Source organism: Coturnix japonica, chromosome 9, assembly GCF_001577835.2.
Source record: "Coturnix japonica isolate 7356 chromosome 9, Coturnix japonica 2.1, whole genome shotgun sequence".
NCBI classification, from domain to species: Eukaryota; Metazoa; Chordata; class Aves; order Galliformes; family Phasianidae; genus Coturnix; species Coturnix japonica.
In genome coordinates, this window is record NC_029524.1 from 649330 (window position 1) to 676491 (window position 27162).

Below are 27162 nucleotides of genomic sequence, written 5' to 3' on the forward strand. Positions count from 1 at the left end.
GCAGCTCCACATCGTTCCTGTGCTGGGGTTCCAGACCTGGACCCAGTACACCACGGGCACAACGGGATGTGCCGCCGCACCCATCATGGCGGCCGGGCCGACCTTCCCGACATGGCGGCGGGGAGGGCCCGGCACCACGCCCCCAAGATGGCGGCGGCCGCCCCGGAAGCGCTCGGCGCGGGGAGGCGCCCAACATGGCGTGGCGGTGCTGGGCCCGCGCCTGGGACCCGCGGGCGCAAAGGTACGAGCGGGCGGGGCGGGTGGCGGCGGCCTGCGGGACGGCGCGGTGACTGTCTGCTCTCTCCCCGCAGGCTGACGGTGCTGCTGGAGCAGCAGCGGGGCTTCCGGCGGGTGCGGCCGCGGAGCGAGGAGCCCCAGGCCCCGGCCGGTAGCACCGAGGCGCGGCCCGCACCGCCGCCGTCCCGCCGCAGCCTGTGCCCGGCGCCGCCCGCCCGCGGGGGCCGCCCCTCGCCGCGCCGCCTGGTGAAGCCGCTGCTGTTCGCGGTGGGGGTGAGTGGCGGCCGGGGGAGGGCCCGGGCTGGAGGCCCCGCTCGCTGACCGCTGGCACAGTTCACAGGCACGGCCTTCGGCACGGCGGCCATCTGGCAGTACGAGGCGCTCAAGTCCCGGGTCCACAGCTACTTCGAGGAGGCGCGGGCAGACTGGCTGGATAAGATTCGGCCGCAGAAGAGGGGGAGCTTCAGGAAGCAGGTGCGGGGCTGGGAAAGGGGGAAGAGATCCGCTGTACTTATGTCAATGTCTAATGTAGGTACCTGCCGCTTCTTCAGCTGAAACAACTGTACGAACTGCAGTTCCAAAGCATTCTGGAAGCCAGATGTCAGCTCCCAAAGATGACAGGACTGGCTGATGTTCTGAACCTTAAGCATGAATTGTTTAATCTTCTGGCTTCTGAGCTGCAGTGATATTCCTAATTCTGCTCTACAGATAGGAGGATTTAGGAGGCGTTTCTAAGGAAAGCTTACTCTGCCACTCACATACCTCACTTTGGAATTGGGCAGTAAACAGCAGCATCAGTAGTGCAATACTCATGCAGTTAGTTGGCATTACAAAAGTTGCCAGCCCTTTCATTTTCAGTTAGGTGCATTTAAAACCAAAATAACACTAGGATGTGCTGTGGTCCCTGCTATGGCTGTTTTCCTTTAAAACCTGGGGAGGAAGACCCGCTGATTAGCCTTCTAGAAGTAAAACAAAACTACCCTGTTCATAGGTTTGAATTCCCAACCCCTGTCCTCAGTAGGTAAGTTCTACTTTCAAAGATCTGGGCTCTCCCAGTAGATTCCAAGTGCATTTCACTTCTAGTATAATAACAAAGTGATGTTAGTTTAGCGTCTGCCTAGCAGAGGAGTCGGTAGGGTGTACCAGTATCATCTTTGTCCTGGGCCAGAGCATTAAACCAAACCCACAACCTTGTTACTTTGGTATCAGATAGAAAATAGTTTGAGAGGCTGGGAAGCAGATGCAGCAATGCTATAACTAATTTATCTGACTCATTAATACGGTTAGAAGTCATTGAGCAATCAAATATTTGTCTAAAGTCATTCTGAAAGCTCAAAAAGGGGGTGGAATTTGTGGGCTGACTGCACTCAAAATACACTTTTTCAGGGGTTTTAAACTTGAAGGAGGGCTGGGTGAGCTGGACGCAAGGGGGAATGGTATCCACATCTTGTGAGCCACCTCTGCAAATGTCATCCTGGCACAAAAGTGGAGTCTCTGAAAGGTGGGTGGTGTGTTGTTAGCATTAGGGTGAGGCTTAGGGCAGGATTTATGCTAACTTTGGCTCATCTGCTGGAGTAAGCATTATGGGCTATATTCTTCTTCAGTACAAGCAGAGGTAACCCATGGAGTTGTGCAAAGTGATATTACCCCGTTCTTTTTTGGAGAAATTCTTGATCTACCTGTAGATTGATGTCAGAGAGGAGGGTAGGTAGCCACACTTGAGTAAGGAAATACCAATTTAAATAGCTAAACAAGTAAGAAGTACAGAAGTCTGAAACTGATTTACTAGGCAACTTTCAAACATACGCCTTCCATTCGTAAAAAGGTAGAACCTCCTGTGACTGTTTTTGAAATAGCAAATGCTCTGCAGTGTCACTGATGAATATCAATTCTGTTTCAGGTTAACAGCTGGTGGAATAACCTGACTGAGGGTCAGCGGACCGTGACAGGTTTGTGTTAGCTTACAAGTATTAGACATTGACAGGAAGAGAAATAAGACAAACAGGTACAGTATGTTAAACAGATGGCTTTCTTACTGCACTTAGGTTCCTAGGCACCAAGCATGTGTGAACTTGCACATACACTGTGTCTGCTACACTTCCTTCTCACAATATACTTTTATTTGCATAAAACAAGTTTCTTTGCATCTGTGTGAGTGATGAAGAGTCAGCTAGAATCCTCCCCCGTAGCATTTCTCTGAGGAACTGTGAGAAACAGCAAATACTTTTAGAAGGAGCATGAGCTAATTCTGTGTTTTTCTCTTCATGCAATTCTAAAAGTGTTATGTTGAAATACTGGATAAACATAAGATGCCCCTAAACTCTGGGACTTTCTCATCCAACTGAAGTTGACTGGAGTTACATAGTCTGTTAAGTAACATGGCTGTTTGTCACCACAAGGAGGAATACTGTATATTTTATTATTTCACCAAAAGATGGATGTGATCATTTTTTGTTATTTTACAGAAATAATGTTGCAAACAAGCAGCAGCTACATAGTGTTGGGATGCGGCTTTGATTGGTTAGCTTAACATTACCCAAAATCCCCAAAGCAGAGGTAACACATGGGGAGAAATTGATGAGAAATTGATGCAAATAAAATATCTGAATTATAACCAGTGTTAGATGTCTTACAGTTTTTATTAGTGGGCTGCTAGAAATAGCTTTTAAGTAACACTGTGCTGTGTTATTAGCTTACGTTGTAGAGTGCTTTTAATTATTCTTCAAAAAGCGTGCCAGGTGATGATTCAGATGGAAGTATGGTATTGTTTCGGGGGAGTGAAGACTCATACTCTGCAGTCTCTAGATCATCTCCCAACATTTTGATAGTGATGTTTAAGTTCTAGCTGGTAGACCCTTGGTTGTTTTGGTATTTGCTGTAGCAAGATTGGCCTCACTGTTCTGAAACTGTTGATAGTTCTGTAACATCTCAGTGCAGCATGCAAGGAATATGTTTCCTCTAGTAAAAAAGCCTAGTGCTTCAATAGTAATAGTGAAGGCACTGTAAACAAGAAACCATACATTTGCTTCACTGTTGTTTCCAGTTATTAATCTTCTTACATAAGATATCAGTAAATGTCTGTGAAGTAAAAAGCTGTACATTTACTATCTCACAAAGGGAGCTGTACCTTAGGAATGCCAAGTCAACTTTTTATACTTTATGCCTAACCAGTATCATTACAGTTCCCTCAAAACCAAACTTCCCTACAGACTGTTAAGAGTGTGTACTGCATAATTGTTACGACTGGAAAGATAAACGCAGTAGAAGGGCAACACAGGAGAATAATAGCAAATAGTGTTTCAAAGGAAAATGAAAGGTGCTCACTTGTCTCTGAACATCTGAGCTCACAGGAAGGACTCCACAGGAGAGAAACATCCAGCCAGAGATCCTTCCCCAGCAGCAGTCAGCCCTCAGATAAGGTCTAAGAGAGGTGCAGCCAGGCTCCACCCCTTCCAGTCCCACAGCTGCATTGCCTTCACCTGTGCTTCCAGGGCTAATCGGGTCCTTTCCCTGGTGCTCAGTCGGCTCAGGAGTTACCATGCAGTATTGATATGGTTCCTGTAGCCTTCTCTTCATGCATAGTTGAATTCATTTGTGCAGCCTGTTAGTGGTATTTGGGAACAATTAGCTAGAGAGGCAAGGAACAGCTTGTTCTTCAGTTGTTGATTCTACAGCGCAATGGAAGTCTGAAACCAGAGCCTGGGTGTCTTCAGTACAGATTTTCCGTGTTGGTGTGTTTGTTAAACCGTATGTTAAAGTAAGTCAGCTGAAGTTGTATGTTCTGTTCATAAGATTTGTAAGTAGATCTTTCTGTATTTCTCGCAGCTTTTTCTAAACTCTATAAAGTAAGAAATAGTGAAGGGAGAAGTATGATTATTATAAGCTTACTTTTGATTACTGTACTACAGCATGTTATATTCATAATCTGTTTCTATTCTTTTTTCTTTTTGCTAGGTATTATAGCTGCAAATGTCTTCATATTCTGTCTGTGGAGGCTGCCCGGAATGCGACGGATCATGTTTACATATTTCACCTCAGATCCATCCTCCAGTAAGTAAATGCTAATTTGAGTGACTTCTCTGTATCGGTGTGTATTAGGGCTTTTGAACATACTATAAAAGCTTCGGATGACACCATGATGTTGGTGATAGAGCTGCCAGTAAGCTCAGTCATGCCCAAACATATGTTGTCCAGATTGATCTGATTTTTTATTTTAGTCAAAAATAAACCCTACCATTGGTGCTTTTTGAAGTATTCTAGTGTCAGAATAGTTGTCTGATGCCTTTTCCTGCATTCAGTGGCGTGAAGTTCTTGCCTTTCTAAAGGTGAAGAGGCATTTAAGTTAGTGACAACAAGCCCTACTGCTTCCCCGCACAGAACACCTGTCATCCCAGTATTCATACAGACATTAGTCTGTATGTTATGTAGTCTCCTCATTTTAAAGCTGGCCTTTGGATCACAAAAACAACCAACCACATAAACTAAAAAAACACCCTCAGCTTCCACTTCTTGTGAAGTGTTTTGAGCTTAGGAAAAGACTATTAAATAACAAAACAATTAGTTTTCTTTTCCACTGTAGAGAAAAGAATTGAAAGGATGAAAGAAATATGCACTGGGAAAGTAGTTTCTGCTGTCCTCTTAATTTTTACTGAGGTGGAGACTCAGTGAATTCCCCACATAATCTCCAATATCAGAGACAGCTTTAATCCAGAACAGTCACTCCAAACGCTCCATTTGAAACAGTGTTGATCATTAAACTTGCTGTTTGGCCTTTTTTTATGTTTTCAAGGCTACTTGAAAACTCGTTGCAGTAAGGAGAGCTAGTAGTTCTTTATGAATCAGTTTTCCTAGCAAAATAATTTCATATAGATGTTCATCTTAAGATACTTATAATCTTTCGCTCTGTGTGTATTTATATATAAATCTTTCCAAAGCATATAAAAAGTGTTTTAAGCTTGAGGTTTTACATGAAACGTTCTCTAGCAGGTACCTAAAGTGGTTGTTGGTACAGCTTGCATATCTTGGGTGTATGTTCTGCTTTTCTAAAGGTATTAGACTTTGAAACTTGTTACATTTGTGGGTTTATTATGTAGTTTGTGTCTGGAGATTCAAAGTGCAATTAACCTGTAGCATCTCTGGATAAATTCTTAGTTGTTGTGATATACATCATGAAACAAATTAGAACACTAACTCTGTTTCTCACTCCTTGTTTTTCTCTTTTGCAGAAGCCTTGTGTTCTCCCATGCTGCTCTCTACGTTTAGTCACTTCTCTCTTTTCCACATGGCAGCAAATATGTATGTTTTATGGAGCTTTTCCAGCAGCGTTGTCTCTCTCCTGGGATGCGAGCAGTTCATTGCAGTGTATCTTTCTGCTGGTAATGTGAGATACATACATTTGCAACATTTTGAAAATATAAATACATATTTGTGCAAGTAAAGTGTGCATGGTTAATAAATGTGCGATGCCAGATGGCAGCTGTGCAGTGCCACGCATTGCTCTGTTCTAACTGCACTGCTTATTTGCTGTCACACAAAAGCCCAATGGCTTTAAGGTATTGGGTTTCTACTATGAGAATACAAGTTTCTCTTTTTTTCAATCATGCTTGGTTACCAAACCAGAATAGCTCTTGGTGTGGATTCATGGCATTTACCTGGGAAAAGCTGACTGTTTATTCAAGTTCAAAAACAAAAGAAAAAGCACCTGCACTACCTTCTTCAGCAAAATTTAGAAAGAACACTGTTGACCTTTTTGATTCTTGTCTGCATTGGTGATGTTTCTAATGGTCATTTTTCCTTTCTAGGGGTTATCTCCACTTTTGTCAGCTATGTTGCTAAAATGGCTACAGGAAAGTTTGAACCATCCCTTGGAGCTGTGAGTATTTCAGAATATGAGTCCTTATGTGCTCTGTGAAGCTGTGTAGACTGTTCTATTCTTTAATCTGCTTAAAAGAATATATTCTGGATCATGAAAACCAACTAGGAAGGGTTACCAAAGCCCAAGTAACCTGGTAAGAGCTCGGGTATTCCTCAGTTATTTAAGCTCTCTTGCAGTGGCAGCCCAGAACTTACAGTAACCATAGAAGACTGTAAATGAGTACCTGACAGCAGGACCTCTTGTCACTGAGCATAGTTCAGTTCTGTAACTTGTAAGTGTTGTTACACAGTTGTGTGTCACAATCTTCTCTAATTGAAAAATGATACTTTTGCAAAAGTGGATGTACTCAGAATTGGCATGTGTTGCCAGTGCAGCCTCTAGTGAGTACTGTGCAGAAAGAGCAGTGCTCCGGGCTGAAGTCTCACTTTGAAAGGTATGAGGTAGGCTGAGGAGGTGGCAGGATTGTCTGTTCTTTACAAGTGTTTTCAGTAGTGTAGTGTTTTAGAACACTTAACTAACTGTAATGCTGAAGTGAATGTGACCCTTTGCTGAGTTCTCCACTTATTTTCCCAATTTTGGAAAAAACAGTTAAAGTCGGGTTCTGGCTTTCAATGGGAATGAACTATTTTATGAACAGTTTCTGAATTAGAATTTTTGCTGGTGCTGTCTGTGTATTTTCCCTTTATCTTGTGAATAAATTACATCTGGAACAATTTCTGTTAGGCTGAGATTACTTATCTGAGCTTACTGAAATTGCCACATGTTGCATAAGCTTGTGGTAATCAAAGCATTGGCTTTGAGCATTTCCATGGATACAAAAGCCTGCAGTCAGTTTAGTACAGACCAGAGACTTGTTTCATTGACAAAAGATTCCTTGTTCCTGTCCCTATGTTAATTTCCTTGCTGTGTTTTCCTTTATCTAAGATGACTGTGTCTGATTGACGTGTGTATAAAGATTTCTAGAGTTCCCTGCTAAAAGCAAACTCATGTCAGTTGTCTTTAAATAGTCTTATTTTTGTACTCAGATTTTCTGTGTTGCTGTGTGGTGTAGCATTTGGGAAAACCTGGAGCCAAAAGGAAAAAGGTTCAGGTGCAGAATTCTTCTTTTCCCTTGTGTAACATCTCAGCTTACTCCCATGTATTTTAATGTATTTACAGTCGGGAGCTATAATGACTGTCCTCGCAGCTGTCTGTACAAAGATGCCAGAAGCAAAATTAGCCATCATATTTCTTCCCATGTTCACGTTTACAGCAGGAAACGTAAGTACCTTTGAACCTCAAAGAAAAATACTGTTCCTCTAACTGCCCTTCACCTCAAAGTGTCTTCTTCATTCGTGTCTCTAAGATGTTAAATTAGCTTTGAAAAAGGCTACAAGTACATGGAGGTCCTGGAGGCTGGTTCTGACTGAATGCAGCCTAGCAGAGTCACTTACACACGTGTGCAGTCATTTTGGAGTCATCCTAGGTTCCATCCTCCATGGATTTATTTTAAGTCAGAGACTCAGAGGTGAAGGAAGTTAAGAGGGTCTCAGGTGTATATGAGGAATGTGTGCACACATACTGTTCTGATGTCTCTCTGATGGGTAGTGCTTTGTGTGGCAGCACTTCTTAACAGACTAATGAGGAATCTAGACTGTTTTGGAGAAAAATTGATCAAGATTGGAAAGGCAGAGTTTTACTTCAAGGGCAATAACACTCTAGTCCTAGAGGAACACCTGCCTCCTCATTTGGATACTTCCCTTTGGTACTTAAAAGAACACTTTGGGGATTAGAAATTAACTGCTGGGGCTTCTTTCATGTGTAGAGTGATGAATTTTCTTTGATTAAATGCTTTTAGACACAGCCACTGCACCATTTAAGAAAAGCTTGTGTCTATTCGATCATAGAATCATGGAATCGTTTGATCATAGATTGGCCTTTAAAGGCCATCTACTCCAACTGCCTTGCAGTGAACAGGGAGAATAAGTTAATCATCTCTAGTCCACTACTTAAAGTTGTTTTCTTATGTCACTTAGAGCAGTTAAGCTTTGTCATTTCAAGACTGTGTGGTTTTAATGAACTCCATCACCTGTATTTATGTTGGTAAATGTGCCCTGTGTGTTTTCCTTGTGCTTCTGTTTGTGTGGATGTGGGTTTTTTTTTTTTGCATGCTAACCTTTAATTGCATCTCTTCTGAAGATGACCAGGGTAGAAATGCTGACAGAGCCACAGACAGCACTGCCATGAGGAAGCACACAGTGCAGCAGTAAAACAACACCAACTGTTATGGTGTAAACCACAGAACATTTTCTGATACAGCCTTTACTAAGAATTCCTTACCATTTAATTTCTAAACTTTTAAGTGCTTTTGTGGCCTAACTCATGAATATTGTAATGGGCTTTTAAAATAACAAAGCTGATGCAGCAACATAGCTGCTATTCTAACATGTCACGTGTCATCAAGGAAGGAAATTCCAATTAAAGAGCACATTGTCCTGACATTGATTCTCTTGCTGTTGGTCTCTTGGAATGAGCCATTATTTGGGAAGACTTTGTTCCTCCTCAGTATTATTCCATAGGTCCTCATGGCTGCATTTAAAGGCACAGTACAGTTGGCAGCTTACATGCATTTGTAAAACACATTTTTACAGTGATTGCTTTGACATAAGGGTGCTTTTTAATCCACATGTTTACTCTGTGCCAGAATATGAAGCTGTATTATCAGTGGCCATTCCATACTCTGTCTGATCCTGTCCCATGTTCTCTTCCTTTGCAGGCTTTAAAAGCCATAATCGCATTTGATACTGCAGGGCTTGCCCTGGGCTGGAGATTTTTTGACCATGCTGCACATCTAGGGGGAGCTCTATTCGGAATGTAAGTGTTACAGTTCAATCCCTCCTGTACAGATTTTCACACACCCCCCCCCCCACACACACACACATACACACCCCTTATCTCTGAAGTTTGAGGATTATTATTATTCATTTATTTTTGTAAGTTGTCTTGAATAGCACTGAAGAGGAGTCAATGTTATTCTTAGAATGCCTTAAAAATGTGTGGAAATTTACTGTTCCATGTTTGAACTTACATCTAATGAGCTTTTCCCCTTCTCACACTGACTGTTGTCTTAACTTGCACACACATTGCTAAAGAGCATTTTTAAACACAGGCTAAAGGCTAGATCTGATGTCTAACCAGACCAGATAAAGAATGAGTTTATAGGTTGTTATAGAAGTGAGTCCAGTGTGTTTATTCTGCAGCATTCTGTAGGTTATCAGGGAACATGGGGTCCTATGGGAATGTGTAGAACATGCTCCTTCCACTTTCCCTGAGAAAGGTCAGAGAGCACAGTGATTATAAAGTGTTTGTTCTCACAGTGTGACTAGCCTGAAAGCTATAGTCTGCTTGGAAGGAGCTTAGCTTAGTCTACATGCAGCTTTGCCTTTGCTGCTGCTTGGCAGAGTTTCACTCTGCACGGCCTGCTTTCCTCCACAATAACGCTATTGGATGGAGCAGATTCTCAGCTACAAAATTCCATTCTGGTGAGGGGAGGTCTTAGAAAAGTCCAGTAAAGAGCCAGGATCAGGTTTTTCTTTGAGATGAATATCTGTTGCAGTTCTGTACATTGCATTTGAAAATTTGCAGGTGATGTATTTATGTCAGTTGAAAACACAGCCACAAATATACCAAAACATGGATGCTTTTGAGTGCAGGTGCACTCAAGTTTTACAAGCATCTCTCCTTCTCTCTTACATATATGTTCTATTCTGTGATTATATTCTTACATGGTTCCACCTCTCCCCATCCTGCCCTCCATGCCCTCCCTTGTGTAATCACACAAAACCACATCAGTATCAGCATGACTATAAATCAATGCAGAGCGCTCCAGTAGATCAATTTGTTATTTCATTGCAGAAAAAGCTGTTTGAGTGGAGTGCAAGCATTTGTAATAAGTGAGTTTCCATTGTGCTTATATACAAGAAAAATACCTTGTGCTCAACGTTTCCCGTAAGGATTAGCACAAGGAACTTTAAGTGTTACACGACTGTAGTTTTTTTGTGTCTCTTTAAATTATGTCACTAGGGCTTGAAATTAAAGGTACGAAAGCCATTCATACTGAGTACTGTGGTATACAAGTGTTAGGAAGTTAACTTGGAGTCAGGAGAACAAGTGGCTTCACCAGCACTGCCACTTTTCCAGAAGCGCTGCCGCCTTGGTACATCCCATCTGCTATTGCAAGCAGTTCTTTGCCTTTAGCAGTAGGTCTGTTCCTTGGGTGTAGAGAGAAGCTGCAGTTGGTTCTGACTGACGTTTTCCTTTCTCAGGTGGTACGTGACTTATGGCCATGAGCTCATATGGAAGAACAGGGAGCCGCTGGTGAAAGCTTGGCATGAAATGAGGACGAGGAATGCAGGAAAGGGAGGTGGAAGATCTAACTGACCCTCATCCCACTGCGCAGCTGCCCTATGGAGACATGAGATTGGTTTGGGAGGGCTTTCTGCTACTCCACATTAGAAACCTCAGCTTCTTAGAGGCCTGATGTTAACTTCAGTAATAGAAATATCTGTCACTAGAGAACAAACTCTGACAAAGGTGGAACAATAAAGTTTTTTAGCCTATTTCTCTGAGCCAGCAAGTCTGCGTTACTTTTTCTTAAGGAGCAATGAAAAAGCTGCCCAATAAAGTGGCTGAAAGTTCTGTCAAAGGGACTTTTGATGTTTGTGCAGTTGGTTAAGATAAATACATGAAAATCTGAGGGATCATCCCCACCAGCTCATCCCCATCCCCTGGTTCTTGCTGGTCATCACCAGCTGCTTTTCTATAAGGTGTGGGTTAGACATGTCATGGCTGGACTTGGAGTAAGGCTGAATGCTGAACTTCTGTGGTCTTTATTGCTGAGATATTGCCTGCAGGGTGAGATGAGCCACTGGTCTCTGGGCTGAACCTGAGGCCCTTGAAGCAGTACTGTGTAGTTTGTACTGGTACACCTGGTTTATTCCATTCAGCCTGTCTTGTTTGCTTCCAAGATGCTGTTGTTGGACTTTACTGACAAAAAATCTTTTTATCTCTTTTGTAATTATAAATGTCTCACCGTGTGCTTTCAGGTATTTTGGATGGGCTCAGAAGGGGGAAGAGCTTGCCTAGATAGGAGGTGGGGGCCAAGCCTTCCCCAGGCTGCACCATCCCCTTCCAGGTGGGCTGTGCTACTGCAGCACACGCTGCATCTCCACCTGCAAACCATTGCACCGTGTTTTTACGTTAGAACAGGAGGTGCATTTCTTGCATGGATAAACAAACACTGCTAAACAGCAGCGAGTGAGCTGTGGTCCTTCCCTTTTCCGTGTGACGCGAGGTCTGAGCGCTGTGAGCTGGCACGGTGAGATGCAGCAGCGGCAGATGGCACCGAGCGGGCGGTGCCGGAGGGCGCAGCGCTAAAGCTGTGGCTCGCGATGCCATCGTTCCCCTTTTAGAGGCTGTTCAGCGTCTGAGTTGTCTGTGCCGGTGGTGCAGGAGCGCGTAAGGCGGGACGCAACAGAAGCGCCTCATTGCCGAGAAGCGAATTTGGCGTCATTTCGTACCTGAGCCTTTACGCGGCGTTGTCCGCCAAAGCGCGGCAGCCGGCTCCGCTCCGCTGCTGCCAGGTGGGAGCCGGAGAGTGCGGGGGGGTCAGCCCGGCTGGGGATGGAGGGCACGGGTTGGGTCCGGGGCAGTGAGCAGCGGGCACGAGGGAGATGCCCGCTGTGCGGGGAAGGCGTTCTTTGCTCTTCCTCAAAGAGCTCGTTGTTGCGAGCAAAGCACCGCGGGGATCGCGCAGCTGCTCGGCACAGACAGCGGGCAGCGTTTGTGCGGGGGGAAAACAACAAACGGCCCCGAGTGGCGGCTCGGCGTGAAAAGCCGCAATTGTTCCGCTCGGCGAACGGAGCCTGCGGGGCGGCGCGGTGTCCCGGGGCAGCACCGACCGCGTCCCTTCGCCCCGTCCGCCCGCATCCTCCGGCGCATCCTCCGGTCCGTCCCGCCGCGGCCCGAGCTCTGCCATCCCCCCCCCCCCCCCCCCCCCCCCCGGACCGGCACCCCCCGGGGTCACGTGTGCGGCCGCGATCCCGGCGCGGGGGCGGCGGAGCGGGGAGGGGGCGGCGGGAGGAGGGGCGGCCGCGGGCGGCCATGGCCTGGCCGTGCATCAGCCGCGTGTGCTGCCTGGCGCGGTTCTGGAGCCAGCTGGACCGCTCGGACCTGGCGGTGCCGCTCACCATCCGCAACTACTCGGACATCGAGGAGCAGGACGACGCTCCCGCTCCGCCGCCGCCTCCGCGCCCGCCCGCCGCGGCCCCCCGTCCTCGGCCCGGCCCCGCGCGCATCTCCCCGCCCGAGCCGTTCCCGGCCGAGACTCAGTACCGACGGGACTTCCGCGCCTGGCCCCTCCCGCGCCGCGCCGCCCGCCCCTGGGTCAGCGCCGGCAGCGGCGGACACCGACCGAGCGCGGCTCCGCCCGCCCCGACCCGCGCCCTGCCCGGCATCGGCCGCACGGAGCGGCGCCCGCGGGCGGACGGCGGCCACACCACGTCCTACAGGTACCGGCACCGCGGGCGGGGCGGAGCGCGGACACTGCGGGCGGGCACCGCGCCGGGGAAGCGGCCGTGGCGGCGCGTCCGGAGCCGAACGAGCGCGGGGCGGCATCTCCGCGGCGGCGCGATCCGAGGGACCGGGGGAGAAACCTCCGCACCGCCCGCTGCTCCGCTGCGTTCGTTGGTCCCAAATCGTGGCAGGGGCGGGATCCTGCGGGACGGGAAGGCTGTGCCGGGACGGGCAGGGACCGCGGTGCAGCCCCGCGCCGATCGGGACGCATTGGTGGCATCGACTTCACTGCACATCCTGCTGCAGCTCCATGCGCTCCTTGACCAGCACGGGACGAGGCTGAGCCACAAACAAGCCTGTGTGTTTCCCTTCTGTGCTGCGGTCACCGGGCTGACCCATCACACTGACCCATCACACTGACCCATCACACTGACCCATCACACTGACCCATCACACTGACCCATCACTCTGACCCATCACACTGACCCATCACACTGACCCAGCGGGCTGACCGGGCATTTAGCAGAAGGCAAACACCCTGATAACCGCTCAGTTCAGGGCAGTGCAGCATCCCGCTCTGCAGAGCATCCCCATCTGCCCAGCTCTTTGCACTGAGCTCTACAAGCTCAGAATCAGTCTGTGCTCCCCGCGGGGCACACAGGGATGGGGCTGCACGGTGCGATGTGCTCCTGCTGTGAAGAGCTGTGGGCATCCCTGCAGAGCTTCATCCCTTACCCAGTAATGTACACGCTCATCCTGAATAACAGAAGTAGAAACAGAGAAGTGTTCTCTTATGTCCTTAAGTATCTTAAGCTGCCTGGGGAAGTTAGATCTGCAGCCCCTGGCTTGTCGAGCTGTTTTGGTAGTGCAGGAGCTGGGCTGGATGCAGGGCTGGCTGTAGGGCTGGCTTTAGGGCTGGCTATAGGACCAATTGCTGGGCTGGCTGCGCACTTCAGGGCCCAGTCAGGGGAACAAGGCAGAGCTGTGTGAGGACACTGTGCAGCAGGGAGATGCTGTGCCAGCTTGGGCTGCTGCATTGAGTGAGCAGGAACCCAAACCTGGATCTGAGGAACAAGGAAAGGGCAGATGGGAGAACCACCTTCCTGAGCCATGAGCAGCTCTCAGCACTGCCTGACATTGCTATGGTGATGGCTGAGACAGAAGCAGCCATATCTTCAGCTTCCTCCTCCTCATCCCCATATGCAGGTCATACCCTCTGGCTCCATCTCTCCCACCCCCCTTATTCCTTTCCCAATCCCATCCCAGCTCTCACCGGTCAGGATCCCGCAGCTGCTGGCCCTGCTGGCTGCACACACAGCTTTGAGTCTGAATGGGGAAAGGGTGAGAAATGTTCATTGGTGCTGCTGAGTTCTCCCTGTAATGCCAGCTGTCAGCAGAGGAGTGTGGAGGAGGAAAGGCCGGCTGATGGAGCTATCCTCGCTCTGCTAACTGAGCTGCTGTCTCCATTTCTTAATGAGGAATGGGACCGTAATGCGGTGGCTCAGAACACCACAAAATAAACCGTGCCATAAAGACAAGATACTGAAATGCTGTGATGGAGGAATGCTGTAAGTGCTGAGCTGCAGGGTATGGAGGAAGGCCAGCACAGAGAGAAGGGCTTCACTGCACACTATGCAATGCCTGGCATGGCAGGAGTCACCCTGCTGCTGCTGCTCAGAGCACCCAGGTGTGCAGCCAGGTACTTCCTGCAGAAAGGCTGCGCTCCCAGGGCACTGCTCAGCCCGAACACCTCCTGCAGGGATGGTAACTTCACCTTCCAGCAATAACCTACTTGGTTTGCTGCTCTGTCCCCAGCTGAGGTGCACCCGGGGCTGCACTGCTCTGCTGTGAATCAGCCCAGGGGCAGCACTGTGAGGCTGGAGCTGTGTGTAGGAATGAAATGTGAGCCAGGCAGCGAGCCAGGAATAACAGAGAAATCAGGGCAGCCCGTCAGCCTGGTGGATCTTTGGGCTGTTTGAGCTTCAGGCCTCTGGGCTCCATTCTTTTGTTGCCAGTTTTCATTTTCAGCTCTGTTAGCAATAACTAATCTGTCTTCTGGGTTTACAGCCGCTCTGAGCAGAGGCAGTCGGTGAATCTGTTGTGTTTTATGGGTTCTTTTGTCTTGACCATCTTGTTTCAGGCAAGAGTATCGCCCTTGGACTGGAGCAAAACCATCCAAGCCCATAAAGACAAAGCAAGGCTTCATTATCCCAGATGACCACTTTGTTCAGGAGACAAGTTACAAGGCAGACTATAAGGTAATTAATGCATTTTTAACCCCGAAGTCAGTGTGGGTAAAGCCCAAAAACACACATTGGGAACATCTCATCTGTTATGGGAGTGGGGCATGCAGAATAAAGATGTGCCCCATTGCTGGGTGCCCCCCCCTGGCTTCCAGAGGGGCAGCCTGCAGCCCTGCTGCACCCAGCCATACCTGATGGTCATGAACAGAGAAGGACTGCTGGGAGATGTGGAGGTCAGGAGCTGCCCTGGGCAGAGCCACCATGGAATGACAGAGTTCTCTATTCGTGGTGAAGTCAGGAGCGGGGCAGCAAAATGTGGTTTTAGTAGGAGATCCTGGAGGTATGTGAACAGTGGGACTGGGTGATCGTGGAGTGATTCTGTGATTCTAAGGCACGCAGCCCTGCTGTACTTGCAGCCTGCTGATAGGATCCCAAAGAGGGGCTCCTACAGGAACCCCGCAGTCTCTCCCACTTCTTAAGGAAGGGAGAAAGAAAAGTGGAAACCCAAATGGAAGCACATGGCACCTAGGGCACTGTGCTGCTGAGTGGAGAACAGGCTGGCTGGGACATCATTTTACTCCTTAGCACTTCAGATGCATCCCCGAAGGAATGGGAATCACAGAGCAGCTCAACAACAACAAACAGATCAGTGGCTTTTTCCCCATGGCCTTGTCCTTTTGGGCTGGATGGTGCTGTCAGAATCCTCAGCAGCCAGCAGGGCTTTCATGCCCACAGTCCTGGGCTGAGCGCGCAGCTACAACTGCTCCTGTCTCAAGTCCTTTGGGTTCTAATGCAGACACGGAGCACCCGGCTGTCTTTCATACTTAATACAGCAAGTGGATATTGGGTAAAATTTTGACTCCAGAGACATGACAGTCTTCCAAAGTCGAGGTGCTCATACCCTCCAAGAGTCCTTGCAGGTCCATGGCTGACACAGGCAGCATTTAGCACAGCTCTCCTTTGGGCACTGAGAGCCCTGGCAGCTTTCTCCCGAGGGCTGAGGGCCAGACGTCCTGCTCAGCTCCCTGCCCCCATCCAGCACTGTCCCGCAGTGGCACAGAATAGTGTTTGCTTGTGGGGATCCATGGGGGGGGAGGGGGTATTGGTTGGCAGGAGTCTCAGAGCCCCGAGCTGTACGGACAGCTGCACCCTGCACTGCGCTAACGCTGCTCTCCTCTCATCTCAGCAGATCCCCGAGGTGAAGACCCGGTTCTCCCCCAATCCTTCTGCTGTTTTCCAGGCGCCATCGCGGATCCTCAATGTGTGATTCCGGGCCTTTGTCACACCAGGCAGCACCACGGTGGTGCTTCCCACTGGCTGTGTCACTATGCAACCTTCATCAGGAGCGCTGGGATCAGAGAACTGATGTCAGCAGGAGCAGCTCCAGCCATCGGGGACGGGCACCCTCCTGTGAATGCACAGACTGTAAAGTGCTCCATTCAGAGCCAGCAAAGCATGCAGTGAGGTGTGACCCAGTTCCTTACGGAGCAGGTTCCTCTGTGCCAGCCAGCTGCATGCTGAGATGCTGACAGGGCAGGGCAGCCAGTAAGGCACGCAGCAGCACTGTGCTCCGCTGTGTGCAGCGGGAGGGAGAAATCAGACAGGAACAAAACTAAAACCAAACCTGCAGAGCAGTGCAGGGCAGGGAGCACCTGCCTGACTTCTCAGCTTGTAGAGCTGCCTCCTGCACACACCTCAGCACAGGGGGGCTGCTCCAAACCCATGGGGTTGCTGCAGCTCCACGGCAGCTGTGCTGGGCTGTGTGTGCAGGGCACTGAGCGCACACTGCACTTTGGAGGTGTAGGATGGATGTAAATATCTGTGGGTTGGATGTAAATATTGCACCCCGATTTTACCTAAAGCAGTTTGTGATCCTTTAAGGAAGAGGATGTGCTTCTGCTCTTAATAAATGTTAACTCTTTGCATATGCAAGTTGGAAAGTATTGCCTTGAAATGCCTGAGGTTTTGCCTGCCTGTTGGTGATGTTAGTATTAGCGCTAGGAGCAACCAGAAGTGAATGTTACTTAAAAACTTTTCTTAAAGAAAAATGTTAACATGGAATGTATGACGCCCCTCATCGCTACCATAGGCCATGTTCAGTGGCATTGCTCTAAAGCTCATATTTTTTAGGTCAGTGCGGATTTAACTTTTGCTGATACGTGTGTTTTATGAAACATCCTTTTCAGCCTCCCTTCATCCAGACCGGCATGGTTGTAGTTTCTATCTCAGAGACTTATGCAATACTACCAGCCTGATCCTTATTTCCAGTTTCTACCCACTGCTTTGGAGAAAAAGATGCAAAAGTTTTCCTTTCTACATTGGAAACATACCAGTGTTGTTGGCTAAAATGAAAGGCAGCTCCTCACACCGATCAGAATAGCATTAATTGTAACCACGTGGGCTCACAATGGGGATTCTCTCTTCACCTTCCCTCAGCTGAGGCCAGTGGCAGATTGAATGAGCTCTGAGGATTATGCAAACATGCAGCTGGTGCTGGTAACGGGTCAGAAGAGCATTGGAAGCATTAGAGAAGAAACGCACCCAAAGCATTCAGTTCTCTGCTCAAGGTTTTGCATGGCGCGTGTTTCTAAGGAGAAACCCATCTGCTCCATGAAGCTCTTTGTAATGTTTTTAACTGGTTTGTCCAGTTTGGGTTCGTTTCAATCCTGGATTTTATTATCAGAATAATGATAAGAAAAAAGCATTGCCTCTCCCCTCTGCCTTGTTAATTCACCCTGTTTCTAAAGACATCAAACCTGGTTGTAAACAAGCCGAGAATATAATGAGCTTGTATTTTATCAAAGGGACTGGATTTAATTCAATTTAATAAATTAAGACATATTTTGGCTACTGGCTCTTTCCCAATGTTTCTTTACACTGCAAAATGTGAGCGCTCAGCCTTGGCAGCCCTCAGAGCACCTCCATGTCCCTCCTCTGGTACCACTCCACATTTCCCTTTTAAAGCTGCATTTCTCTTTGCTTTACATGAATTTCTTGGAAGCTGCAAGCCTTCTACTTCTGCCTTATTGATACCGACCTGCCCTGATCTGGCCATCAGAGTATCTACCATACAATGCCAATTGTATGTAGATACAGTATGTACAGTGCCAGTGGGCAGAGCTCACCATCATCACGTCCCCACCATCCTCCACATGGCTGCCCTTTTGCTGCAGATACATTTATGAACATGAAGGCATGGCATCACAAAACCCCTTATTCCATGGTCTCGGAGCAACTTGGAGTGACAGGCGGCAGCCAGACAAACCCATCACAGCTAATAAAAGAATTTATTGTAAACATACGTATCTTACATAATTATACAGTATAATACAGGTAACATGAAGGATTCCAACACTCAGCATTACGAAGGGGCAATGTTTGAAGAGAGGTCTCTCACTTGTGCCCCCACCCCAAGCCACTCACACAGGCACTTCTCGCTGACGAGATTTTCCTCCCCCTGCTTTTCAAAGGACAGACTGCAAACATCTCCTACATCCAAAGCACTGAGAGAAATGTGTTATTTTCTAACAGGTTTTATTTCTCTTCAGCAAATGCTATCCATTATTAATGCAACAGAATAGCCCGTGGTTGCTCTGGAACATCTCAGCAGCAATCTGCTATAGCAGCACAGTGCTGCAGGGCTGCCCCACACCTCCCACGCTGATACAGCTCTTTGCAGAACAGCAGGACATGGGCGAGGACACCACGATTTGCAAACATGCCCACACTGAGGCTTCTCAAAAGCTGCTCTGAGCACACTGAAATCTCAGAGCAAAGCCCACAGGAGCCGGGGGCTGGGAACGCACTGCGTCACTGCAGCAGATCCAAGCACGGCAAGGCTGTTCCTACACATCCCATCATAGCAATAGTGACAGACAGCTCCAAAACACCCTTTTGTAAAGGCCGTACCCAAGGAGGCTGGTCACAGCATGGTCTTGGGGCTCACAACAGCTTAGAAACAGCACAGGGCCAGCAGCCCCAGCTCCCTGCATTTCTCCCTTCACAGCTCAGACAGTATCAACACTTCATCCAGGACAGAGAAAACACGCAGCATCTCATCTGAGGCACACAGCACCTTCTACAGATCCAGAACTGCACCCACCTGTCAGCTCCCCTTGGCAGCCCAAGATCACCACCCAACTGAACCATGTTCTATCCACAGTTCCTGCACACAGCTGGCATTACCACGGCCCATCTTCTAGCCCCAGAAAAGCACCAGAAGGCAACACTTTGAAGATTTATGTTCCCACGCTAGGCCAGAAAAGATAAATGCAGTTTAATGTTTATTAAAGGCTTTGTGCTGTCAAAGCACGGCACCGACAGGAGCGAGAGGCCTCAGTACATCCCTGTGAGGTAGGTTATCCTGCTCCCCATGCTCAAGAGGTGGGGAAACGGAGGCACAGAGTGATTAAATCAAAGGCCATGCAGCAGGCCAGTGACCCAGCTGAGATCAGAACACTGGAGGCTCAGGTTGCTTGACCCATGTTGCACCCACTTGACAATGCTGCCTCACACACCTGAGAGCATGACAGTCCAACAAGAGTCCCACCAAGCTGCAATGGCTTACTCACACTATGAGCAAGCAGCCATGGGGCTGGACACAGGGGCAGTGAGTGGGGGAGGGCAGTCTGCATGTTGTTCTCAAAGCCTTCTTGAGAAAGGTGTCATGATCCAGCCTGCAGACATGTCTCCTACAGCAGTGACATTCCTGAGACACGGAAGCCCTTGCACGAGCAGCAGAACTTCCTTGCAGTCAGGTCATCAGAGGAGGTTCCCACAAGCAACAAAGCTCTGATTTCTTTGACCTCATCAGGCTTCTGTGAATCTGGCAGAACTTCAGCCAAAGGGACACTTGAGAATCCAAGCTGGCTGTTAGTGAATGCTGTCAGAGCAGCAAGGCCAAGCTGGGCACATGCCTTCCAAAATTCACAGCAGCCTGGGGGGGTACTTGCTGAGCAAGCAAAGGTTTCAGCCAGTCCAAGCCCACAGACACTGAATGTTAAAAAGAAAAGAAAGAAGTTTAATCTCATCAGTACAGCTCTTGTCAGAGGGCCCAGGAGCACGGAGCCTCTCACAGCCTGCAGCTTGATGCAAACTGACAATGTTTGTTCAGCCACTGAACGTACACTTACCAAGTAAACACCGACATTTAACAACTCGATTTGGAACAGAGCATCACTTTGTTGCATTAAGGTGCATCTTTAATTGGAGGTAACAAGATAGTAGCCCGATGCTATAAATGTATACAATAGTGTCCCACTGGATTTGTCAGCCCAGCTTCAGTCATAAATTCACCTTTCCAGTAGCATCTTCTCTGCTCTCTTTCATTGTTCCTCATTTAGTATCTTCATGTGTTTGTTTGTGAGGAAGTCAAGAAAGGGAATATTACAGATGGCTTTGTGAATATTCATCACTGTGATCTCTCTTGGAGTCCTGCAGGGAATGCATCACAATGTTTTTGTAACACAAAGACATATCCATTAATCAGCAAGTTACTAAATTTACTAACGGGGAAGAAAAATAATGCAAATCAGAAACAGGGTGATAAAATCAGGTGCCAGAGGAACAGACAAAAAAGAGGCATTAAAATATCATGGCACAGAAGAACCACTGCCAAATGGCTGAGGGAAACATCTTGGACACTGGCACAGCAAAATGAAGTGTCAGTTTACATTCTATATATCGAAGCACATATTAATAAGTTTTTATATTGTATACAGGTAATAGTTAAACTAAGCGCTTTCTCATGGACCTAAATCTTCCAATTTCATGCTGCCAAACATGAATCAAATGCAATCCAATGGGATCATAAAAATCACTCCGGATCTGAGCTGTAGAAGAGCGTACCCATGAAATATACTTGGGTGTTTTTCATCAAGATCAAGAGTATCTGGGTCATTAAAGTCCTACCAGGCCATGGGAAAACTCATGGAAACCTCAACTGAATGAGAGATGATCCTTCCACTGTGGCTCTGCTAAAACAAGTTATCTGCCTCCGAGTGTGGCAATATCAGAGAATCCTGCCTCAGCCTTTAACATCTACTTCTTTGCCACTATGGAACGTGATGACACCCAAACCCCTCCTAAGGCCTGCATCTTCCCAGAACACAGCTCATGCACATACACACACAGCCCCACAGCATGGAAATCCCTCGCTGGCATGGTCTGAGCCATACAAAATCTGACCCAGTTCCTCACGCAGCTCAGTATGTTGTGCTGGCATGAATGGCCCAAGTGCTGTACCTGTTGTGAGGAGCTGTCTGGTACGCCACTGCCAGCGCTTGCCGCAGAATGTCACTCATTAGCTGTTCAGTGGCCTGTGACAAAAGGCAACATTAGGTGACAGCATCAGGCAAAGAAGAAAGCAATGTGCTTTTTGCTAGAGCATCAGTATAACCAAACTTCTAAAGATTGAGCTTGCTTTAGTCCTGCTTGAAGTCAGCAGGGAGCAGGTCAGGACACCCAGGTGGCTTTCATTAGCACAGCACTAAGGCGTACTGTGTATTTATTTAACAGAAGAGGCCTTTCGCTGCATGCAGCTCATGAATGTAACAGCCCCGCCTGGTGGGCCTGGACCCACAGAGCACTTGTGCACAGCAGGGTGGGTGGATGCCAGATCCAGTCTGTATTTTAACGGGCATTCACATAGCAAAACTTCTCTGTATACGGCGGATGGCAGATCCTCTTCCAGGACTTAGGATATGCTTGTTAGCCCTTCCCTTTGCCCACCACATCTGCTTCAAGGCACTTACACAAGGATTTCCCTCCCTGGACAGCAGGCAGACAGCATCTGTACGCACTGCATGCTTGGCTCAGACAACATTAATTTGGGCTGTTGGCTTTTCTGAGTCTCTCTCAAGACCAGAGCAGACATTTCTGGGATTTATCACTCAGGAAAGCTGGAGTATAACTCAAAAATTATACTGGAGCAATCTGATGGTTAGAACTGTGTCTAAACCCAGATATATCCATATCTGACTTCAACTGCAGCAAGAGACAGTGTGAATACAAGCGTATATACATATAATGTAACCCGGAATCAGGCAGCTTTTTGTAAAACCAATCTGCTGATAAGCAGGTCTGCATAAACATAAAAAATCATCTTAGGCTTGAAATACAACAGAGCACTGCTAAAAATAATCCATGTCAGCCTTCAGCCCGACCCTGAGCGCTCCAACTCCAGAGACTGGTTCGAACTAAAACTCTGAACAGTGTTCTTCTAAAACTGAGTCTGACAGGCTTCTCATACAACGGAGAATTGCTGCCGACTTCAGGCATTCCGTGGTCTCCCAGTAGAAACAACACGGGCAAGAAACAACTCAACAGTATTTAGGAAAAAACAGCAAATCCTCTTATAAAATAATTGGAGTCTGAAATAACTCTGGCAGATTTTTCCCCCTTACAGTTTTGAAAGGTAGGATGAATAAGGAGGTACTTCCAAAGTGAAGGAGGAGACTGGAGCTCAGAATCTGCAAATCACTACATTGTGCCCAAGCCAATAATTCAGTTAGGAATCTGGAAATACATACACAGAAATACACAATTCTCTTTGTCCAGCTATAAATCTTCCCATACATGCACACACACTGACATCAGACTCTGCATCTCCACTGTGTATTCTTGGACATTTTTCTTCCTCCACTGCTGGGTTAACACAGTCATGGAAAATTTCAATATATGAAATAACTTCTTACCTTTAAAATCATGTCTTCTATGACTGATGCATAAACGTTCCTTTGTACCTCGGCAGGCTGAAAGGAAATCCCTATCTATAAGAAGAAAAAGAAAAGCACATCAAGTAACACAACTCATATTTTGCTACAGAACAAATGACAATGAAATAACAGAAACAATCCATGATGAAGGGTATTTAAAGCCCAAACAAGCAGGATCCACACAGCTTTCCAGCACTATTAATCTCATTTACTTAAAAGCAATTATACTCAGCGCCTTCAGACTGCAAATAAAAGTTCCATTTTAAAACTGCACATATATTCAGTCCATGTATTCATAAGCTTTCCCATACATAACACTATGACGACTGTAACAGCTCCAAACAGCACTCCAGCCAAAATAACAGTTGTGCATCAGTGGAATTTCACCACTGAGCCTCACTGCCCAGCCTGGCTCCCCACATGCCTGCACCCTTGTCACCTCTTTGGCTACATGACAGGCATGCTGTAACCAAGGCTTTGTCCCAGCATTTGAGGTGCAGAGTTTTCTTTTTTCTCCACAGTTGCTGCAAGGAAACTCCCCCCGTCTCCCAGCAGAGAGCTCTCCTGCCTACAAGCAAAGTAAACCACCTTCTCCCTTTGCCTCCTGCTGTGAGATAAGCCCACACTCTCCCTCTTTTGCTCTAATTTAAATGAGGAGGAAAATCAAGCTGTAGAGGTTTGCTGTGATCTTTACTGCACCCTCTTCCAGGAGCAGCAGAGGTTCAAACCAAAAGATTTTACAAGATGGGCCAGGATGTATTCTATGCACTTCTTCCCTCATTACCTCTTGCTCCCAGGCCAGCCTTCCTAGTGCTAAGCCCTGCAGCATTGCTGCTCTGAAGTGATATCCCAACTAGCACTCTTCACTTCTGCCAGCCCTGGCCAGCAGTGTTGGAAACCAGACAATCAGATTTAACAAAGCCATTTACAAAACCTTGATAAAGCACCCAGAGGGCCCTAGAGATGAATGCAAGCTAACTAAATAATAAATGTAAGGTCACAACTAGTTGAGCAGCAGTTCCTTATTAGCTTTAGGATTCACTTATTACCTTCTCTGCTGTGTCTCTCACAAACTCTGATGCAGGCAAGGAAGCCAAATAGAACTTCATTTCCTCTTGTTTCTCCTCCTGTTCTTTCTTAATGTTTAGTTTTAAAGGCTCATTGAAGTTGAGAACATCTACTTCCTCTTCATGCTCAGGTTCTTGTTTCAGAAAGTGCTGCAGTTCCTCTAGTTTTTGGCACAGCTCCTCACCACTGCTGTAAGATGAAGGGTATTCTGAAGAAGAAGCAATCAATTAGATAAATGATATACTATGGAAAGCTGCTTACAAACAGATGCACATGCAAAATATGACAAGAAATTATGGTAATTAGGAGTTATTTCTATAATTCCTATTAAACATGGATGAAGAAAAAGCAAACTGTCATCAAGATCTTCCTCATTATGCTCTCAGTGCTCCCTCTCGTCTGCCCCACAGCAATCAAGAAGGCTGCACTTCAAACAAGATGACCCCCAAAACATTCTGAAAGAAGCTTTTTGACATCTGTCCAGTTAGATGCTCTTCAACCTGCTCAGAGAACTGGACTTGTACAGCGCAGGCACCACATGGCACTACATCACCTTCTATGCTGTGACAAATGCAGTCATGTATATATTAAAGACAAGTTAGAAGACAGATTCCCAATGGAATTACAGAAGGGTAAGAACACCCAGCTTTGGGAAAGGGATTGCCTGCAGGTGAAACACACACTGAGACTCAGAAGAGGCTTTACAGAACATAAGATTTGGTGCGCACAAGGGACAGCTTCACTTACCTGCTTGCTTGCCATTACAACCCCCAACTTATGTCATTCCAGAGTGAATTAAAAAACAAGTCCAAAAACCACCACAACAACAATCAAACCCAAAGGAAGAAATTCTCTTCAACTGACAAGGCAGCCTGGAGGGGAGCACACCCATCCTTGAGCCAATTTAACCAACAGTGCCTCTGGCAAAAAGCAGTTCTCTGTCCCTGCATGCTCACCTGGCTCACTGTCTATCTGTGTCAGCACATCTTCAATGGAATCCTCATCGTTCCGCAAGGTCTCGGGGTCAGGAGGAGTGTAGCCATGGAATCGACACCACTGCACCACATGCTTCGTCTTCAGGGGTGCGATGCTGTGAAACCTGGGGTGCTTCTCTATGATCTCCTGAAGAATCTTTCTCACGGTCAGTGCTCGTTGCCACTGTAACAAACCAGGGGAAAAACTTATACCAGCCAAAACATTTATGGCTGGATTATGACCTAAAATACAACTTTCCCAATGACTGTCCCAGTCTTTGCCAGTGCTGGGCAGGTCATTGAAACTCTTTCTCATCCAACCAAAACCAAGGAAGAGTGACATACATTTTACAGGGGCCCAGACATACTTGCCTTGACTTAAACTGTCTCATCTCCTAAATAACATCTTACGATGCATAATGAAAGCAATCCACTGGAGCAAACAATGCTTCCCAAAATCTGGTTTAATTTTGCTCACTTATGTTTGCTACAGCAATGATCTTATCAGTTTTACCACCTTCCTTGTAAGCCCACAGAGAAAGGATAAAACTACTACAAAACAGGAGGAAACAACCAGATTACAGAAGGATCCAAACATGAATTAAGTTTTTATTGCTGTTGGACTGATAGTCTGTGACAAAGCATTTCGGTACTAATACTCTCAGATCCTCTTCTGATGGAAAGCAGCCACAGTCCCACAAAAAGATGGACAAAATACACGCCATGAAGGAATGATGAGGATAAAGTAGCAACAAGGTCATTTGCAAAAATTCTGCTATTTAAAATATTTCAGAAACATCTAACTTTGAATGAACTGGAAGATGACCTTCAGAGTCCCTTCTGCCTGAAGAAGGCTCTGAACAACAAACTGGAGCACTCCCCAGACCAAAAACAGTAAGTAGTGAATCCATTTAAAATCATGCAACAGAGTGCTTCAGAAAACAAGGACAGCCACCAATAGGGGAGGTTCTGTAATTCAGAAATCCCTCTTGTGGCACTAATGACTGCTTACAAAACAAGAGAGAAGAGGATTACCTCAGCTGCCCTCCTCTTCCCAATATTCCAGCTGTAATACTGTTCCACTGAACCGGCACAATAAGAGCTTACATCTTCACCTAGAAAATACAAAACCAAAAACAAAAACAAAATTAAGTAAGTTAAATAAAATAAGTTCAACTTTTGATGTTCTATAGTGGCAAGGAGTGTGATTCTGCTTTCAGGACCAAGGACTAGCTTACAATTGCTGTGCTGAGAGCTGCACAGATGTGTGCAGCACACACGGTCCTCTAGATGTGTGTTATTATAACATAATTCTTGATCAGGATACACAGACATCTGTGGCTATGGGCTGGTTAAGCTTCCTTTCCTCTGCCCTCAAACTGTAGCAATACAGACCTGTAAGCCTGTCTTACTGGTCACGCTATTCCATCGGAAGACACACAGATATCTATTTGCCAACAATTTACAATAAACATGAAACATTTACAATATTTCCTGGCAAAAAGAAAAGGATGGGGTTCAGATCCCCTGTAATGAAAGCCACAGTGCACTGCCTGCTACTGCTTTGCTGACCACACTCATCTGGAGAGGGTCTGCACTACCTGGGGTCCAGGAACGCTGTCCTAAGTGCATTAGTTACCAGGAAAGAAGGTACTTTTCAGTTACGTATGTGAGGAAGAGGCACACAATTAGAAACATTCAATATTTCTGTGTATGCCATCATCTGTTATTAAGACAAAGAAAAACCATCAGAAAAATGAATCCAAATGTTCAATTTTAAGCTGTTGCCATATTTGAAGGTATTTCTGAAACCTCCACATAAACAAGCCCTGGAAATAAAAAAGCAAAGCCTTCTCAATCATTGCTTACTTTTTTCAGCAATTAATGGAACCTTCTTCACTATGGCTGTTAAAAGCTGCTGGGTGTTCTCCAAGTATTCTATGCTGCAAGGGATAAAGAGAATCACAATGAAGAATACTGCTGGAAGTAACAAAACATGTGCAAAAAGTTCCAAAACCACTGCAGGTCCCTGGCCTCAGGGCCTTCAACTAATTTAATTTACTAATGTGAGGGCAAATTTCTGTTTGAAGAAGGTATTTTAAGCAGCCCTTCCCCTTGCTCAGGCATCCACACCTGCAGCTTTACTTGTCAAGCTGAAGAAACTGAGGGCAGCCTTTTTTGGGAAGGCTTGGAAGAAATCTCTGTGTCATCTTGCAAGGTGCAACACTATATTGAGGGATAAGCAGCAGCTGTTAGTAGAAGCTGTCCCAGAAGGAATATGGGACAGTGCACGGGATGCTGCTTTGTACTGAAGGAACACTCAGAAGTACTTCCAAGAGCACCAGAAATACAGCATTGGATTTCATCAGTGAAAAAATACTCCCATTATACATATCTAATTCCAATTCGGAACAAAGGCAGGTGTCATATTAGGTAATTCCAGAAATATATGACCTTATCAAGGCTAGAGTGGCAAGAAGAGACAGTTCTACTTATTT

At 46.8% G+C, this 27162-nt stretch overlaps 3 protein-coding genes across 13 annotated transcripts in view; 2 read left to right on the top strand and 1 right to left on the bottom strand.

The window, feature by feature from the left end:
- Positions 1–70: 70 nt before the first annotated feature.
- Positions 71–10727, top strand: PARL (presenilin associated rhomboid like). 2 transcript variants are annotated; one of them, XM_015870924.2, is made up of 10 exons: positions 165–241; positions 312–510; positions 571–711; positions 2138–2186; positions 4192–4287; positions 5463–5612; positions 6039–6109; positions 7271–7372; positions 8868–8965; positions 10417–10727. In XM_015870924.2, exons 1-10 carry the CDS (start codon positions 195–197, stop codon positions 10529–10531), a joined length of 1068 nt encoding a protein of 355 aa, XP_015726410.1. In that variant the 5' UTR covers positions 165–194; the 3' UTR covers positions 10532–10727. The 2 variants fall into 2 exon arrangements, with proteins under 2 accessions (XP_015726411.1, XP_015726410.1); XM_015870925.2 differs by lacking the exon at positions 312–510 and having other exon boundaries at positions 71–241.
- Positions 10728–12210: 1483 nt separating this feature from the next.
- MAP6D1 (MAP6 domain containing 1) lies at positions 12211–17757 on the top strand. Its single transcript, XM_015870931.2, has 3 exons — positions 12211–12660; positions 14805–14922; positions 16094–17757. The coding sequence occupies exons 1-3, from the start codon at positions 12254–12256 to the stop codon at positions 16172–16174; spliced, it is 606 nt and encodes a 201-aa protein (XP_015726417.1). The 5' UTR covers positions 12211–12253; the 3' UTR covers positions 16175–17757.
- A 418-nt stretch (positions 17758–18175) lies between these two features.
- YEATS2 (YEATS domain containing 2) overlaps positions 18176–27162 on the bottom strand; it is a 39958-nt gene continuing 30971 nt past the window's right edge. For 8 of the 10 annotated variants that reach the window (XM_015870915.2, XM_015870914.2, XM_015870913.2 and 5 more), the window contains 7 exons: positions 26534–26607; positions 25700–25779; positions 24647–24848; positions 23672–23898; positions 22602–22676; positions 21151–21224; positions 18176–20340 (listed from right to left, as the gene is read on the bottom strand). In XM_015870915.2, the coding sequence (XP_015726401.1) occupies positions 20232–20340; positions 21151–21224; positions 22602–22676; positions 23672–23898; positions 24647–24848; positions 25700–25779; positions 26534–26607 (841 nt within the window). In that variant the 3' untranslated portion in view covers positions 18176–20231. The remainder of the gene's footprint in view (positions 20341–21150; positions 21225–22601; positions 22677–23671; positions 23899–24646; positions 24849–25699; positions 25780–26533; positions 26608–27162) is intronic. The other 2 variants (XR_001557046.2, XM_015870918.2) reach the window with 2 other exon arrangements.

Excerpts from the sequence above, each read along its gene's own strand:
- PARL (XM_015870924.2), top strand. The coding sequence starts at position 195 with ATGGCGTGGCGGTGCTGGGCCCGCGCCTGGGACCCGCGGGCGCAAAG. Across the intron at positions 242-311 it reads TGGGACCCGCGGGCGCAAAG|GCTGACGGTGCTGCTGGAGC; the intron begins GTACGAGCGGGC and ends CTCTCCCCGCAG. Across the intron at positions 8,966-10,416 it reads GGGGGAGCTCTATTCGGAAT|GTGGTACGTGACTTATGGCC; the intron begins GTAAGTGTTACA and ends TTCCTTTCTCAG.
- MAP6D1 (XM_015870931.2), top strand. The coding sequence starts at position 12,254 with ATGGCCTGGCCGTGCATCAGCCGCGTGTGCTGCCTGGCGCGGTTCTGG. Across the intron at positions 12,661-14,804 it reads GGCCACACCACGTCCTACAG|GCAAGAGTATCGCCCTTGGA; the intron begins GTACCGGCACCG and ends ATCTTGTTTCAG. Across the intron at positions 14,923-16,093 it reads GTTACAAGGCAGACTATAAG|CAGATCCCCGAGGTGAAGAC; the intron begins GTAATTAATGCA and ends CTCTCATCTCAG.